The sequence below is a fragment of the Dermacentor silvarum genome, chromosome 3 (genome assembly GCF_013339745.2).
Source record: "Dermacentor silvarum isolate Dsil-2018 chromosome 3, BIME_Dsil_1.4, whole genome shotgun sequence".
Classification (NCBI taxonomy): domain Eukaryota; kingdom Metazoa; phylum Arthropoda; class Arachnida; order Ixodida; family Ixodidae; genus Dermacentor; species Dermacentor silvarum.
In genome coordinates, this window is record NC_051156.1 from 192,584,134 (window position 1) to 192,598,971 (window position 14,838).

Genomic DNA, 14,838 nt, shown 5'->3' on the forward strand with positions numbered 1-14,838 from the left:
ATATGGCGGTTTTCGAATCGCTAAGTATTGTAGTGTAACCGGCAGATGCCGCAAGCGCGATAGCCGCTTCTTCGGCTTCGGCGGGGTTTAGGGCGCGGACGGAGCCGGCGATGTGTAAGGCAGTGGTCGTGTCCGAGGGAGTGCGGATAGCCATAACGGTGAAGAAGAACGTAAACTTTATTATCAAATCGATAAGATTTGAGTCCGGCGTATTTTTAGTGGGTCTGGGCACCCACCGCGGACGCGGTTCCGAGACCTTGTCTCGAAGCGGCTTCCTCGGCTCGCTGGACGGCCCAGAGCTGTACTGTCAGGTTCGAGCTGAGCAGTGCGGTCTTCCAACGCGAGCGGAGGCTGGCGGTGGAAGAGACGGAGGTGTCGGCACTGCCCTAATTGTTTGTTATGTCCTGACATCCCCATAACATGTGATTAAGTGTGGCAACCTCGCCACAGGATGTGCATCTGTTCGTAGTGTACATGTCTGGATACATGCGTACGCTTTTGACTGCGAAGTGTAACGGGCCGCATCTACGTATGCTGCCTCTGTGCTTGAAGCGTAGGTCTCGTGCAGGGCCTGCGCCCTCGCCTGTCGACGCCCGTGGTAGTGGCCGACCAGCATGTTTTTCGCTGGTGGTTTAACTACAAAGCGTTGTCGTATCGGAGGAGGTAGGCAGATCGGGTCTCGGCCAGGGGGCAATGCAGTGAGGCCGATGCGATCGAGGATCCACCGGCCGGTCTTGCTTCCGCGAAGACGTTGTATTTGGGCAGTGCGATGTGCCTCAATCAATTCGTCGAGGGTGTTGTGAAGACCGAGGCTTAGGAGATGTGTCGTGGTGGGGGCAAGGCCTAGAGCTAGCTTGTAGACCTTGCGAATGAGTCGTTCGACTCTGTCTTTTTCGGTGCGTAAAAGGCGGAGGTACGGTAGGGCGTAGGTGATGCGCGATATCACGAAGGCGTGAATGAGTTGGAGAAATTCCTTTTCCCGCATGCCTTGCCGGTGGGCAGACAGGAGTGCGATGAGACCTGTGTGACCGCAACGGTCAGCCGGTCGAGCGTGGTGGTGTTGTATTGGCCTGTTTGGACGTGAAGACCGAGGATTCGCATGTGGTTCACTTGCGGTAAGGCCGTGCCATTTACGTAGACTTGGATGATCGATACCAAGAGAAGGGAAGCGCAGTCGTGGACGGCAGAAAACTATCGGTAGGGTGATGAAGTTAGGAAATTTGCAGGCGCAAGTTGGAATCTTGCAGCTAGCGCAAGACAGCGGTAATTGGAGATCGCAGGGAGACGCCTTCATCCTGCAGTGGACATAAAAATAGGCTGATGATGATGATGGCTCATTAGCGGGCGTCAGTTATTTTGAGGATGCCGCGCGATTCGACCGCGAGCGCCTCATCGAGAGGCGGAAGGAGGAGTGACAGTGGCCACCTTGGAGGGCGCATTTCCCAAGAGTGAACATGCAGGTATAGCATAGGCCTCGGAGGGACGATTCCTCGCTGAGGCCATAGTTGCCTGACGTCCAGCTTCATCCTCGTCTTCTAACTTCCTCCATGATTTCTGAGCCGCGGAACCACGTGACGTTCACGTCACGACTTCAGCACTTTTCTTTCCCCCTTCCATTTTTCTTTCTTTTCTTTCTTTATTTTTTTGCTTACGGATTTAGTAAGATTAGTAGATTAGTAAAATCTAAATTTCGTTGCAGCCTGGGCACACATCCCCGAACCGAAATGTAGAGCTGACACTTCTCCGTACAATCATCACATTTCACTCTCTGTGGTGCAGTTGCGAGGAGAAAAAAATTTAACTTATTCTCACTTTCCATGCGACGAAAACTTCTGAGGTCGGCTGTGCGTCGGTGTAACACCTTCCACACACGACCGTCGGCAGCACGCTCGTCTGTTTGTTTCCAATTATGCCCAAACTACTAATGGGACCTCGCACGTTTATTAAGCGTGCCCTTCCGGGTAACGCGCGATACTCCGCGCGGTCGGCAGCTTCGCAGCGCAAGTACCTAGTTGCACGCTATCCACAGCTATACAGCAGTAACAAGAACGCATTGCAAGAGCTCGCGTTCGCGCAAGACGCCAAGTACTTCGTACATGACCAACTATATATTCCATCATCCTGCTCTGTCACGCCCTAAACGAAGCCCAAAGGGCATTACCGTTACACTTTACGCGTCGTATTCGCTCGCTGGGTTTTGATTGCCCTAACGTTTGTTCGTATTAGCCACCTCTTCGTATTAGCTCGATCCGACGATCGCCGCTGGAGACACCTGCGCCGGCTACACTCGCATAACACTGCTTCTTTTTTTAATGATTTTTTTGTAACTCGCTCGGGGTCGAAGTGGGCGCCGTGCGCGATGCGATACATTCCAGTGACGTCATGGCTGTTTTCAGGTGTGCGCCGCATCGAGATCCATATAACACGTGACATCCAATTAGCGGAGCCAACGGCCACGGTCTCGTTTTCTGTCACTTGAGTGACACCCACGTACACACAGTCAAGCGGTCGGCATGCGCTTGTGCCATAAAAAATATGAGAGCGACTCTTCAATTGAAAGTTCACCTGGCCAGCCACTCGCCAATCACGTGTTTTGCCTGTGCGGCGTGCTGCGTACATTTAGCGGTGTTTGCAAAAGCGACACTAGATGTAAGCACTTTACCAGAAATGGCTTCAAACGCACAGAAATGTCGTCTGACATAGAGAAATAATAATTTTTTTCAACTACTACTACTACTACTTCTACTACTACTGCTACTACTACTACTACTGCTACTACTACTACTACTACTACTACTACTACTACTACTACTACTACTACTACTACTACTACTACTACTACTACTACTACTACTACTACTAGTACTACTGCTAATACTCCTACTACTACAACTGCAACTACTACTACTACTGCTAGAGAAAATTTTAACGTACGAGTATTTCAATCGAATTTCCTTACATTTCAAATAATATAACAAACTCCAGTGAAAATTTTATGTGCAGATGTTTAGGGTTTTGGTAGACGTTCGGCAGTAATAACTGCACCAGAAATGGCCTCAAACGCAGTAATGCTTCCATATAGAACACATCTGAACGTACTCTAGTTGAATGTTTTGTTGCATTGGGCAGAATATGACGTATTCTAGTGACTATCGGGAACAGGACTTGGGCCTTTTAAAGAATTGAAAAAAAGCAGTCTGGGAGATTCGCGTTCTCAACCCAAAACCTAGCCCAGGTAGTGTTAGCCAGCTCCAATCACGGCCATGGCGGCCCCATCTTTTCAACCGCAGGTGTCACGTGGTACACATGAACGCGAGTAATTGGGCAATAAACGTCCGTAAGCTATGTTTGAGGCATCAAGCCGGAACTGTCGCTATACAGTGAGCACGAAAAATCATGATATAGAGTGAATAATATTTTATCAGCGCTCCCCACTTCAACCGTTTTAAAATGTGTTGTTCACGAAATTTCGATGCCGGACCTTTCTGTCGACGTAGAGGAGCTGTGAACTTTATGAATAAGCTTTTCTTCTTCGTCTTGTGATTTTCGGTGATTCATTTTTATTTTTTAATACACGGTTATAACCAAACATCCGCTTCGAAACGGTCCGCAAAATCAGTCTTTTTTTGTTTCTGCAATAGAGCACCCTACAACCCTAGACCCTTGCTTTGCAACAATTCTGGAATACTTTAAGAGAAAATATAAAAATCTATCCACCCCCGCACGGCTAACTCAGCGCTGCGGAGGCAACCGTGTTGCGAAGATTACAGACAAACACCTACATAAATCTGCACACACTCCACCTGATCTACCCCACTGCATACAGAGACATATGACCGCGGTGTGGAGCAACACCAACATTCTTTCAGATCACGTGGGAGTGTGCAGAACAAGGAGAAGGACACGAAACAAACGGCACATGGAACGAACGGGAGGCGCTGCTGTCTATCCCGGCCCTGGAATATCAGCTATACGACTGATCCAACGAGCTGAGCGGATGGCCCTTGCTACAAACATAAAAAAAAAGAAAATTCAAACATAAAAAAAAATAAAAAATGGCGGGACTCACGTTAAAAACTCTCTAACTCGGTAATAATAATAATTTAAGAAACGATATTACAATTCTGTAAACTGGTGCACCTATATTGAGACACCTGAATAGGAAAGAAATTGATGTATTACAGACCGCTCTGGAACACACCACTGATCTGTGGTCAGGACTATTGCAAAAATCTTCGTAACCATTGTAACGATTTCGCGTAAGTTGTAAAATTTATGTATCAAATTTGCGCGCTTCATGCAGCTCACAGAACTGCGACATCCGTTTGTTTTTTTTTTCTTTTTTTTTTGTGCAGAGTTACAAGTCTGTAAACTACGTGCTTCAGTTTCGTGCTAAACGTACAAATTTTCGGGAATTTTCAGTTTCTTTTTAATTCCACGTCCGAAATCAAAATTCTGCCAGTTACAGTCACTAAAAATCAATTTATTCTCTCAAATGCATCAAATTTAATTCAAGTCGGCCCTCGCAAAAATTATTTCTACCTTTTACAAGAATTTAATAGTTAAGAGAATGGAAGAGAGTGTTGTGGATCAGAGAGCAAACGGGGACGTCCGATATTCTAGTTGACATTACGAGAAAAATAAAATTTAACTGGACTAGCCATGTAATGCGTAGGGCAGATAACCGGTGGTCCATTAGATTTACAGAACGGGTGCCAAGACAAGAGAAGCTTAGTCGAGGACGGCATGAAATTGAGAAATTCACAAACGCCACTTGGAAAATCAGCAAGCTCAAGATAGGGGTAATTGGAGACCGCTGGGAAGAGGCCTTTCTCCTGCAGTGGACATGAAAAATAGGCTGATTATGATGAAGAAGAAGATGATGATGATAATGACGATGATTGGGCAAATTGCGACAAATTTTACTCACGAGTACGACGAGCCCCGGCACGGTCTGCCCCGACCCGAAGGCGCAGTACACGAACGTGGTGTAGGCCAGGTACTGTTCGTCCGAATGGCATTCTTCGGTGCTGGACACGAAACCGCACTGCAGGCTCGCATTCATGTAGTGCACCCGGTCACACTTGGGGCAGCACCGGAACGCCACGTGCGAGAAGAAGAAATGAAAAAGAAAAAAAAAGAAATATGGCATAAAGCTTACAGAGAGAGGAGCATGAGCCGACGTATACGGGTTATTTCAGCGAACACTTGCAAAATTTTTATAGGTTGCCTGTGGCAGATAGCACAATTCTAGTTGATGAGCTGGTCGACTCGAAGAGGCTGACATTACTTACATAAACAACTGAAATGCATATTCAAATAATTAACAAAAATCACTAATTAAGTTTTAACTAATTACTAATTAATTCCCGAACTTTGCGGAGAAATGCATTGGCGTTCCAGTTCATTCCTCTTCGTAACAATATCTCGAAACTGGTGTCATCCTGAGAATTCATTCCAAGTCGATCGATCCGCCTTGCGAACTCCACGGCTAGAATTTGTAAATGGCAATATGGGCCGTAAAGTAATTAGTTCAAAATTCAGAGCCCTTCCACTACTGTGAAGATGGAAGCCAGCAAAGCAGTGACTGTGGTGGGTCTGCTATAGAGAATATTGATATAATGAGTTCATATATTATCACTATTGGCTATATTGAGCGTCTTCGGCATGTTCGTCACAGAGCAAGGACACCGACGTCTTGTTTTCGCCCGGCGCGATGGCCAAGTAGTGCGTTTGCTGCGCCAAGTCCGCCCCATCGTCATAGAGTAGCGTACGAGCCCTAGCGTTCATCGCCGCGGCACACTGCACGGCATCATCAGGATCCTGACGTCAGGATCCTGAAAGCTGTGGTTAAACGAGCGTCCGTCCCATAGCGAGTCCGAAGGGCAACTGCTGATAACAGCGCTAGCGCGATCTCTACGTCACGAGACAAAGGGGCACAACGATTGGTGGGAGGTGCCATCGCCGAGTATCGCGACACTTGTGAAAGAGGCATCTGTGGTGGCGAGGGGTATAATAATAGGCCATCCATCATCCGTTTTGACACCTGTGCTAAGGCACAACTTGCCGGAAACCGCCACGCACATGAAGCCAAAGCTAATGCTGCTGATGATAGTTTTTTTTCTACACGCGGACACGATCCTGGGGAACCTAGCCTTTCACAGCTTCGCTGTAAAACTTAATTAATGAATTTTCGTTATTTAGTCGATTATGCGTTTCAGTTTGACAAGTACTGTACGCCTCTTCGAGTAGACCAGCTCATGAACTAGAATTGTGCTGTCTGCCACAGGCAATCTTTCAAATTTTTTGAAAGTATTCGCTGAAACACCCTGTATATAACAATAAACTTCGCGAGAACGTGTTTCCCACAAAATTCGGCCTGTTATAGCGCGGAGGATCGATCACGACGGCTTTTTTTTTTTTTTTCGACGGCTCCGTATACAAGTAGCGAATAAGCAGCGGAGCTGCGCGATAGCTTTGCGATTGATGCTGAAAGTCCTTCTTCGGAGTTCGCTGAAGCATGTCCCCAAGACAGGATGACCGTCTTTGTAGGCTAATAAAACAATGCTATAAGTCATCTCAAGTATGAACCTCATAGACGGCCAGTTAATTGGAGAAACGAAAATTCCTCTTCTTTGGAAACCGCGTATTCGCGGACAAGGTCTCATTCATCGATCATCCACACTGTGCGATACCCGTTGCCGACTTCTCGTGATTACGCTCCGTTATATATATATATATATATATATATATATATATATATATATATAGCGGTGCGTGTGCGTGCGCGCGTGTGTGTGTTGTTAATAAAAACCATGTATTTTCGTCGGAAACTATATGGCGACGATGTAATGGAATGCACTGCTGTCGCAGTAACAAATTACTTAACGTAATCAACTCGCCACAGCATGGTAGTTCTGATCATCCTAATCTTTAGCTTGAGTACCCAACGTCGCGGTCACTGACGGCTGAATACGTCTGAATACAGAGAAATTTTAGACACGGAGAACGGATGGAAGCTTGAGACAACGAATACTGTAGCGGCTGAAAGTGGCCGATATCAGCGAATACAGCACGAAATAATATGGTATTTATTTATTTATTTATTTATTTATTTATTTATTTATTTATTTATTTATTTATTTATTTATTTATTTATTATTATTTTTTGCGAGGGAGGGGTGATGAAGACACGACCCATCCGATAACGTCACACGGTGAGCATGGTTACGTAGTATATAATGTGACGTTGTGTTTTCGGGTATGAAAGTTATGAGACTCATGACCTCTCTCTCTATTAAATGCGAAGCATTTCTTGGCGAACATTTGTTACTTTGACAGTATCTATCTATCTATCTATCTATCTATCTATCTATCTATCTATCTATCTATCTATCTATCTATCTATCTATCTATCTATCTATCTAGCCGCCTACGTCTTGGTGCTCTCAAGGTCGTTTCGTTAACTTGGTAGGTACCAGAATTGGCATAGTATGACAGGAGTGCATGACAAACATAAATGATAGGTCATGACATAAATGTCATGACATGCGTGTCATGTAGGTCATGGGAATGACCTAGCGAAAAACATTAACACTCAAAAAACACTGAAATGGTTTTGGACTTGGGTACTATTGAAGGAAAGACTAAAGGATTCTAGAAGAAGTCATAGTCATGAGCATTACTCATGTCTAGGCAAAAATGACAATGACTCAGCGAAAAAAGATAAACACAAAAACAAATGGCTTGGGTTCGGATGTGGTACTAAGTGAAGGAAAAGGCTAAAGTTTGATGGTTCAAGTCATAGTCATGAGCATGACTAAGGCTTTCGCCTTAAGGTCTCTTAGGTGTACCTAAAGGGACTCCTGAGGACTCATGATATGAATGTCATGACATGCGTGTCATGTTGGTCATGAAATAGCCGCCTACGTCTCGGTGCTCTCATGGCGGTTTCGTTAACTTGGTAGGCTCCCCGCGCACTGCTTCTCATAACACCGATTCCCACAGGGCGTGGGATCTGCCGGCTTTTTTTTTTTTTTGACATAGCTATGTCAGTGACAAAAATAGAGAGACAAAAAGACAAGATTTCACCAGCACGCATTTTCACGAAATAAAGCATCAAGGTAAAAAACATAAACAGAGAAAAGGAACAAACAGCCACGATGTATATATAGGAATGAATTAAAAATAAATGAAGGTAATTAAAAAAACGCTGAATGCGAGTTAATTCACAGAAACAAAACACTGAAATTTGTCCCCACGTACCACTCTGCCGCCGTGCGTATCCATCGCATACACTTCAGAGTGGGCATATGCGTGTATCCGAGCAGCCGCGTCCACACACACACACACACTTCTGTCTAATACCCGTTAGAGCACTGCGATGCGCAAGCTCTACCGCGTCTACCTACGGAACCGTCGTTGCAAAACCGTTCCACAAAGCCACCGGCTGAGTTAAACGAGCGTGCACAACTGTCGCGAACGGGAGAGTCTGCGCGCATTTTTTGACGTAGTGGTGGTCGGATGTCGCGGCAGCGGCGGCGCGGTGGTGTCCGATTGCAGCGCGACATACCTGAGCTGATTGTCTGCGCGAATGCGAACTGTGGCCTGCAGGTTTTTTTCGAGGCACACACAGGTTGCCGCTGACTCGCGAATGCCCTCCCCCCCACCCCTTCCCCATGCCTTCTGTTTCTCCAAAGGATATTTATACGTATAAATATATAGACACACACCGCACAGTGCGCGCGCCTCAGCTGCGGCAACAGCTGTTCGCTCGACAGTGCTCGCGCGATGTCGCTTTCCGGGATCCTGAGCATGTTGCGACGAAACGCGCAACATGAGGCAGAAACAGGTTGCGACTCCTTCGGCTGGGACGCTGCAGGTGTGTAACGGGCTTGACGCCATGTCACGATTGTGGAGTGATGTCAGGCCAGAGAAGCGCTTATCCCGTTGACCCATTTTGTCGGCATTAAATTATTCTTTCTGTCATTTCCCAGAAGCTGGGGATTTCTTGAGACACGTATTGCACATCCCACGCACTATGCTTGCTTGCTTGCTCTGATTCTGAATTAAACAATGGCGCTTACCGACCTAAAGAAAAGAAAAAAAGATCATGGAGCTTAACGTCCCGAAAGTGCGCCGTATAGGGAGGTTAAACTCCTTTTGCCTCGGTATAGTACTTGATTGTGGCACGAGATACATTTCGTGAAAAGGGTTACAGAACAGAGAAGACAGTGAAGCGCGCCAAACTACTAACTTGATATTGCCACGTATCACGTTCGCTAATAATCGATCGAAACGGGACGTCAACCTTATGGGTCTTGGCACTGAAGAAAGCTGTAAAAGAACCTTTTTTGCTCTTTCTAATCTGTCTAGCTAATCTTTCCCAGCCAATTCCTTCACAGAAAGAAGTCACGGCTTTCTTAATTTTTGATAAGCTGGCTTTTACGGGCTTCAAGTTCTTGTTTATTGCCTCTAGTGCTTTTACAGCGATAGCTGTATATGGCTAGACGAAACGAAAAACCGTTCGTCCTATGTTTCGCTAAACGTCTCCATTGGCTGCGCCGTCAGTTACGTCATTCTCTACGTCGCACCAAAGCGCGCGCGCCATTGGCAGCGCCGTTAGTGACGTCGTTAGCGAACGCGTTCCCGCCATTGCCACGTTGACGCTGCTCTGCCCGCAACGCCGCCTCCTCGACTCGCCGTTGTCGCATGCGTTCGATATCTCGAGTTAGCTCGGCGTCGTGGTTAGTAGCATCCGCCCGCCATTGGCGCTTGCGTTCCACCAGAAACACAAACATGTAACCAATAATTGAGAAACGCCTCATTACAGCGTCGGGATTAACCCACTGCTAAACAAAGGGGCCGCACGTTTCAGCTTCGCTGGTTAACCATCTGTACGGAGTGCTTGGGCGGTGTGTTTTTCGTTAAAGGCGTTCCTAGGCGGAGCCAGAAAACCCGCCTTCCTTGTCGGACTGCATTAGAACGAGTTCATTGTCAATGAGAAAAAGACACCACACGTTGGCAACACTCGCACCTGACGACCTGTTTCTAATCTACGCACTATCTTGCCCAAGTAAAAGTTCTTTTGGAATATCCTTTTGCATCTCTTCGTGGGAATTTCGTGAAATGTCTGAATTACAAGTGAAATGAAAAATGAAAAGTTGCGAGCGGCGCCGTAGAGGAGGGGGCTTCTGATTATTTTCCCCACCCATGGTTCTTTAACGTGCACCTAAATCTAAGCCCCTGGCATTTTTTTTTTGCATTCCGCCCATATCAGAACGCGACCGCCGCATGCTGCATAACTGCCGCATAATTAACCGCAACAGTGGCGTAATGGGCGAGCGCCCGCCTCGTATGCGGGACATATACAGTAGAATCTCGTCGATACGATCTTCACGGGAACCGGAAGATAAAACGTATCATCCGAAATACATTGGTCGGATGTGGTACGTTCATCGTTCATCGGTTCACACACTGGCCAGGAAATGAACAAAAGAACGTATTATACCGAAAAACGTATTATGCAGAATCCCAGCCCAGAACTCGGCATACTGGCAAGCGGTTCTCATCTTGAGAGGGGCCCTATAGAGATATTAAAGGTCCCATGGGCACCCCTTATCCCACCACAGTCGTCGTCGCCGAAACGCCATCGCATAGTCATCACGCCGCCGTTTTCAGCATGGCATCTTGGTCGTTATGCCAATGTCTTCGTCGCGTGGCATTCGCCATTTCAACGACGACGTCGGCAAGGTTCATCGCCGCTGTCGTCGCTTCGTCTTCTTCACGTCATCGCAATCGTCTCGCCACCGTCCTCACACCGTCGTAGCATAAAGTCCTGCCGTCGTCGAGCTTCCTCGCCGTCGCCTTCCTCGCCGTTGTCGTGGTGTCGATGGCTCGTAATGCCGCCGAGCCATCCTGACACGAGAATCTCGCAGAAAGTCCGGGCAGCTGTGCAACGCGAGCGCACTAGGGGACTGGCGACAACGAAGTCCCGCATTAACGGCATATATTATGGCACAAATCGCGTGGAGAGAAAAACACCCGTAACAACTACCACTACGCCTCCAAAAGCAACCAGCATAAACCCGTGTAGGGTTAATGTTGTGTAGCGTTTTACCCCCTGTGTAGGGTAGCAAACCGGACGTGCGTCTGGTTGAACTCCCTGCCTTTCTTCCCTCTTTTCCTCCTCCTCCTTATCGGGGAAACGCGAAAATCAGCCCAATGCGCATCTCACTCTTGGTCTACTCATGGATTTTTTTTTCTTTTGCCATCTCAAAGCAACACTGTCAAGATTCGAGAGACGCCACAGTGGTGTGCTCCAAAGTAATTTTTACTATACAGATTAATTAATCTGAGTGCCCTTAAAATGCACTTAGATTCCGCATGAATATAAGCATATATTAATGCACATAAATATTTAGGACATGAAAGTTCTTTGGTGTTTTTTTTTTCTTTCCATCAAACAGAGACCGCCGAGGTTGGGAATCGAACGCGCGACCTTGTGCTGAGCGACAGAATGCCATGATCGCTGTGCCACCCCGGAAAGACATGACAAGGAAAAAAGAGACAATACACGTTAACAAAATGCGAGATGGAAACGGCTTAACGATTATCTATAACCACACGCGGTCAATGCTTCACATTCTAGCATTTAATGTAGCACGTTCTGTAAATCCTACTTGCGGCATAAACAGCAACAACAACAAAAAATCGCCCGCTGCCCTATGGTTAGCGCGCCGGTCTTTTGTGCGAGGTCACCCTCAAGGTCACATAAACGGCCAGAAACGTAATAAACCGCAAAGTGGGAGAAGAACCAAGGAATGCTATCAATATAGCAAAAAAAAAACGCGGTAGGCCACCCTATTATTGGACTTAGGTGTCTCTTAGTGGCACTGGCACCTCGGCGTTGGTGTTCTTTAGGTTAACTTTGTGTGTGTATGTTTTGAAAGAACGACACAGACACAGAGAACCATCGCCTGTAGGTCTTGTTCTTCTTGTGAGTAGGCCGTGCTTGGCCCGGCGGCTTCCTCGTCGACCACTTCCACGGTGAACGCAATGCACGAACCGAACTCGGAGGAGCAAGCGAGCGAACGTCCTTCCCCTGGCACGATATGCGGGTGAGGAGCGAGGGAGGGCGAGGAGGAAGCGCAGCGCGCGCCACCTGGCGGGGCGTAGCCCCCTAGCGAGCGGCGCACGAAGCTCACCTTACGCGCCCTCTCCAGTACTGACGTCAGAGCATGTAACGAGCGAGCGAGCAGGTGCGCGCCGGGAGAGGAGAAGCGAAAGAGGAGGGAGTGACGTCACATCCGCTCTGCTAGGCAGATGTTCAGTCTGTTAAATATCATGCCGCCTTCTTGTGTGTAACAACCTTAGTGACGTCATTAATTCCGCTTTCTACTTCCGGGTCTCTAGGAATTTTGCCAAAGTCGTGCTCACGTGGCGGGTCTCTAAAGTCTTCGATTCTGTGCTTTGGTGCGCGGTAATCAGTGATTTCTAATTAATTCTAATTATTCCAGACACTTTGGTAACTCAACTTGTAACTAAACTTATGCTCTGATATCATATCTATAACGGAACCCGTGAATTTCGTGCTGTACTATTTTTTATTTATGTTAAATTTCGTCCCCGGTCGCCTGAGGAGGTGAACCGGAAGTGCTGCGCAAGAAACAAGAGGGTCACTCGATGCTCGTGCCACTAATAAAGCGACTATTTACGACTGTTTTTGTCGAGGCGCTCGAAACGCTGCCCGCGCGGGTTTGTTCACCCGATGCTTACGGAAGTGTAATCGTATACCCCGGTGTCAAAATACTGCGATCGTTGCAGCTTGTAGATCCCGCACCTTTTGTTTCCGCAAAGCAACCTCCAGCGCCGAGAGGGTTAACAACCCTCCCTAGATTGGTCGGCGAAAGAATGATAGACTATTCACTTTGTCTTCGAGAGTAATTAGTCAAGTAGCTTAATAAGGTCCGAACACACACACGAGGTAGACGACGGCATGATGAGGACATTACTTTCAGTATGCCCCACACATTCGGAAAGAGCCGCCTCGATTCACACCATATATCCTGTGTTTGTTTGCACTATGTCCGGCATTGGCTAATCGTACAAGACCGTTGCCAAGAGCCAGCAGGGATAACAACGGCACGGCTACGACGACGACGTCGTGATGACGACATTACAACAAACGGTTTCAGGCCATCGATACCCGTGAAGTCTACATTGACTGATACTGCGGATTAGGGGGCGTCCTTTATAGGACGCGTCCGCTAATTGCGTCCGCTAATCCCGCGGATTAGCGCCTCCTTTCAGCAAATGCTTAAGGCGGGAAAAGCTGGAGGTATATGTAGCGCGCGAGACAGGTCAACAAGACCGGCGTACACATCTTAGCGAAATCGGACTGAAGCCCATGGTGCACGATTGAGGCCGCGCCGACCCTCTCACCCCTTCGATACAACATCCCGACATAAGCCCGTAAATCATTACCAATCACAGGCTAACCTCTGTATTCAGAAATGCATTCATAACTTGAAACCCATACTCGACTTCATCTAAATGATGCCTGGCGTGGACGTGCCCAGGGCGCTCATTGCGTTTCCTTCGGCGCCTTCACCACAGGCGTTATTTAGATCAAGTCAAGCACGGGATGCATTTCTGAATACGTGCAGTTAAGTCGACGTCACTGAATTAATGAATGTCCAGCGTCCTCGCAGTAACACCCGATGCCGTTCACACTGCAGCGCACGGAGCGTCTTGACGCTAGAGAAGTTTTCCCCGAAGATTTGCACTCTGTATAGCGGGTCCACGACAGTGCAACAAAGAAGAGTTCAGCATCACCGGTATATTCTTACATATGTCACAGGCAACGACGATGCGGCGAGCCCGATCTTGTACAGGCGTGCAGAGCACGCGCTGATCCTAAGCTAAGACCGCGGTGACCCTATGCAGAGGCCATGGCTCTGGGGAGGTATTCTGTAAGAGTCCACCTAGTGGACATGTCCATTTCATCTGCTGCTGAAGTGCTGACTGGCTGTGGAGCCTCGCTCCTGCTAAAGCGCACCTCAGCCCAGCCAATCAGAACTTCAACAGCAGACTAAATGGACATGCCCCTGGTACCTCTCCTGGTCTGCTCAGTCCGTTTGTTAAAGAGGACTGGTGATTTGGCGACCATAAAGACGCTACACAGTCAGTTATCAACTGCACGGTGGGGTGCTCCCGACTAATTTTGACCACCTGGGGTTATTCAACGTGCGCCCAAAGCACGGCACACGAACGTTTCCGCATTACGCCCCCCATATGCCGCCACGGGCGGAATCGAAGAAGCTTCCATAGTGCAAATACAAGTTTCTCTGGAAAATTTGTTCCTGATTTCGCAAAGTCGCACAAGTCTGGCCGCGGACAAAAGGTATACGGCATGCCTGTCGCCCGAGTTGTTTTGAAAATCGCATTGCTGCGGAGTTTAATGAACGGGATGCGCGCCAGCAGGCCTCATTCCAATGACTCATCGAACTCGAAGTCGGGTAACGCCAATGTGAAAGTACCTCAGAAAGCGGTCGATTGAGCGAGAACACGGCATAATGAGGCGCGGCGCGACCTGATATGATTAATCATGGAGTAGGGCCTTCGGGACTTGTGACAGAATGTATTATACATATACGAAGTACCATTGTCACGCGGACGTTGTTATGTACCCTCCTGAGAGGCAAATACATCTCGTGAGGGAACACAATAGCTTTCAAGTCGGTTCTTATTACCGACTGGTGTGTTACTGACTGCTTATTGCTGACTGGTTATTAATGACTCATACTGGTGCGTATGAACATTATTGTCAAGGAGCAG

At 47.6% G+C, this 14,838-nt stretch overlaps 1 protein-coding gene across 3 annotated transcripts in view; it reads right to left on the reverse strand.

The window, feature by feature from the left end:
- LOC119446366 (mitochondrial sodium/calcium exchanger protein) overlaps window positions 1-14,838 on the reverse strand; it is a 150,170-nt gene that overhangs the window by 63,028 nt on the left and 72,304 nt on the right. For 2 of the 3 annotated variants that reach the window (XM_037710777.2, XM_049664095.1), the window contains exon 2: window positions 4,931-5,083. In XM_037710777.2, coding sequence (XP_037566705.1) covers window positions 4,931-5,083 — 153 coding nt within the window. Of the gene's footprint in view, window positions 1-4,930; window positions 5,084-8,265; window positions 8,593-14,838 lie in introns of those variants that run through there. The other variant, XM_037710778.2, reaches the window with a different exon arrangement.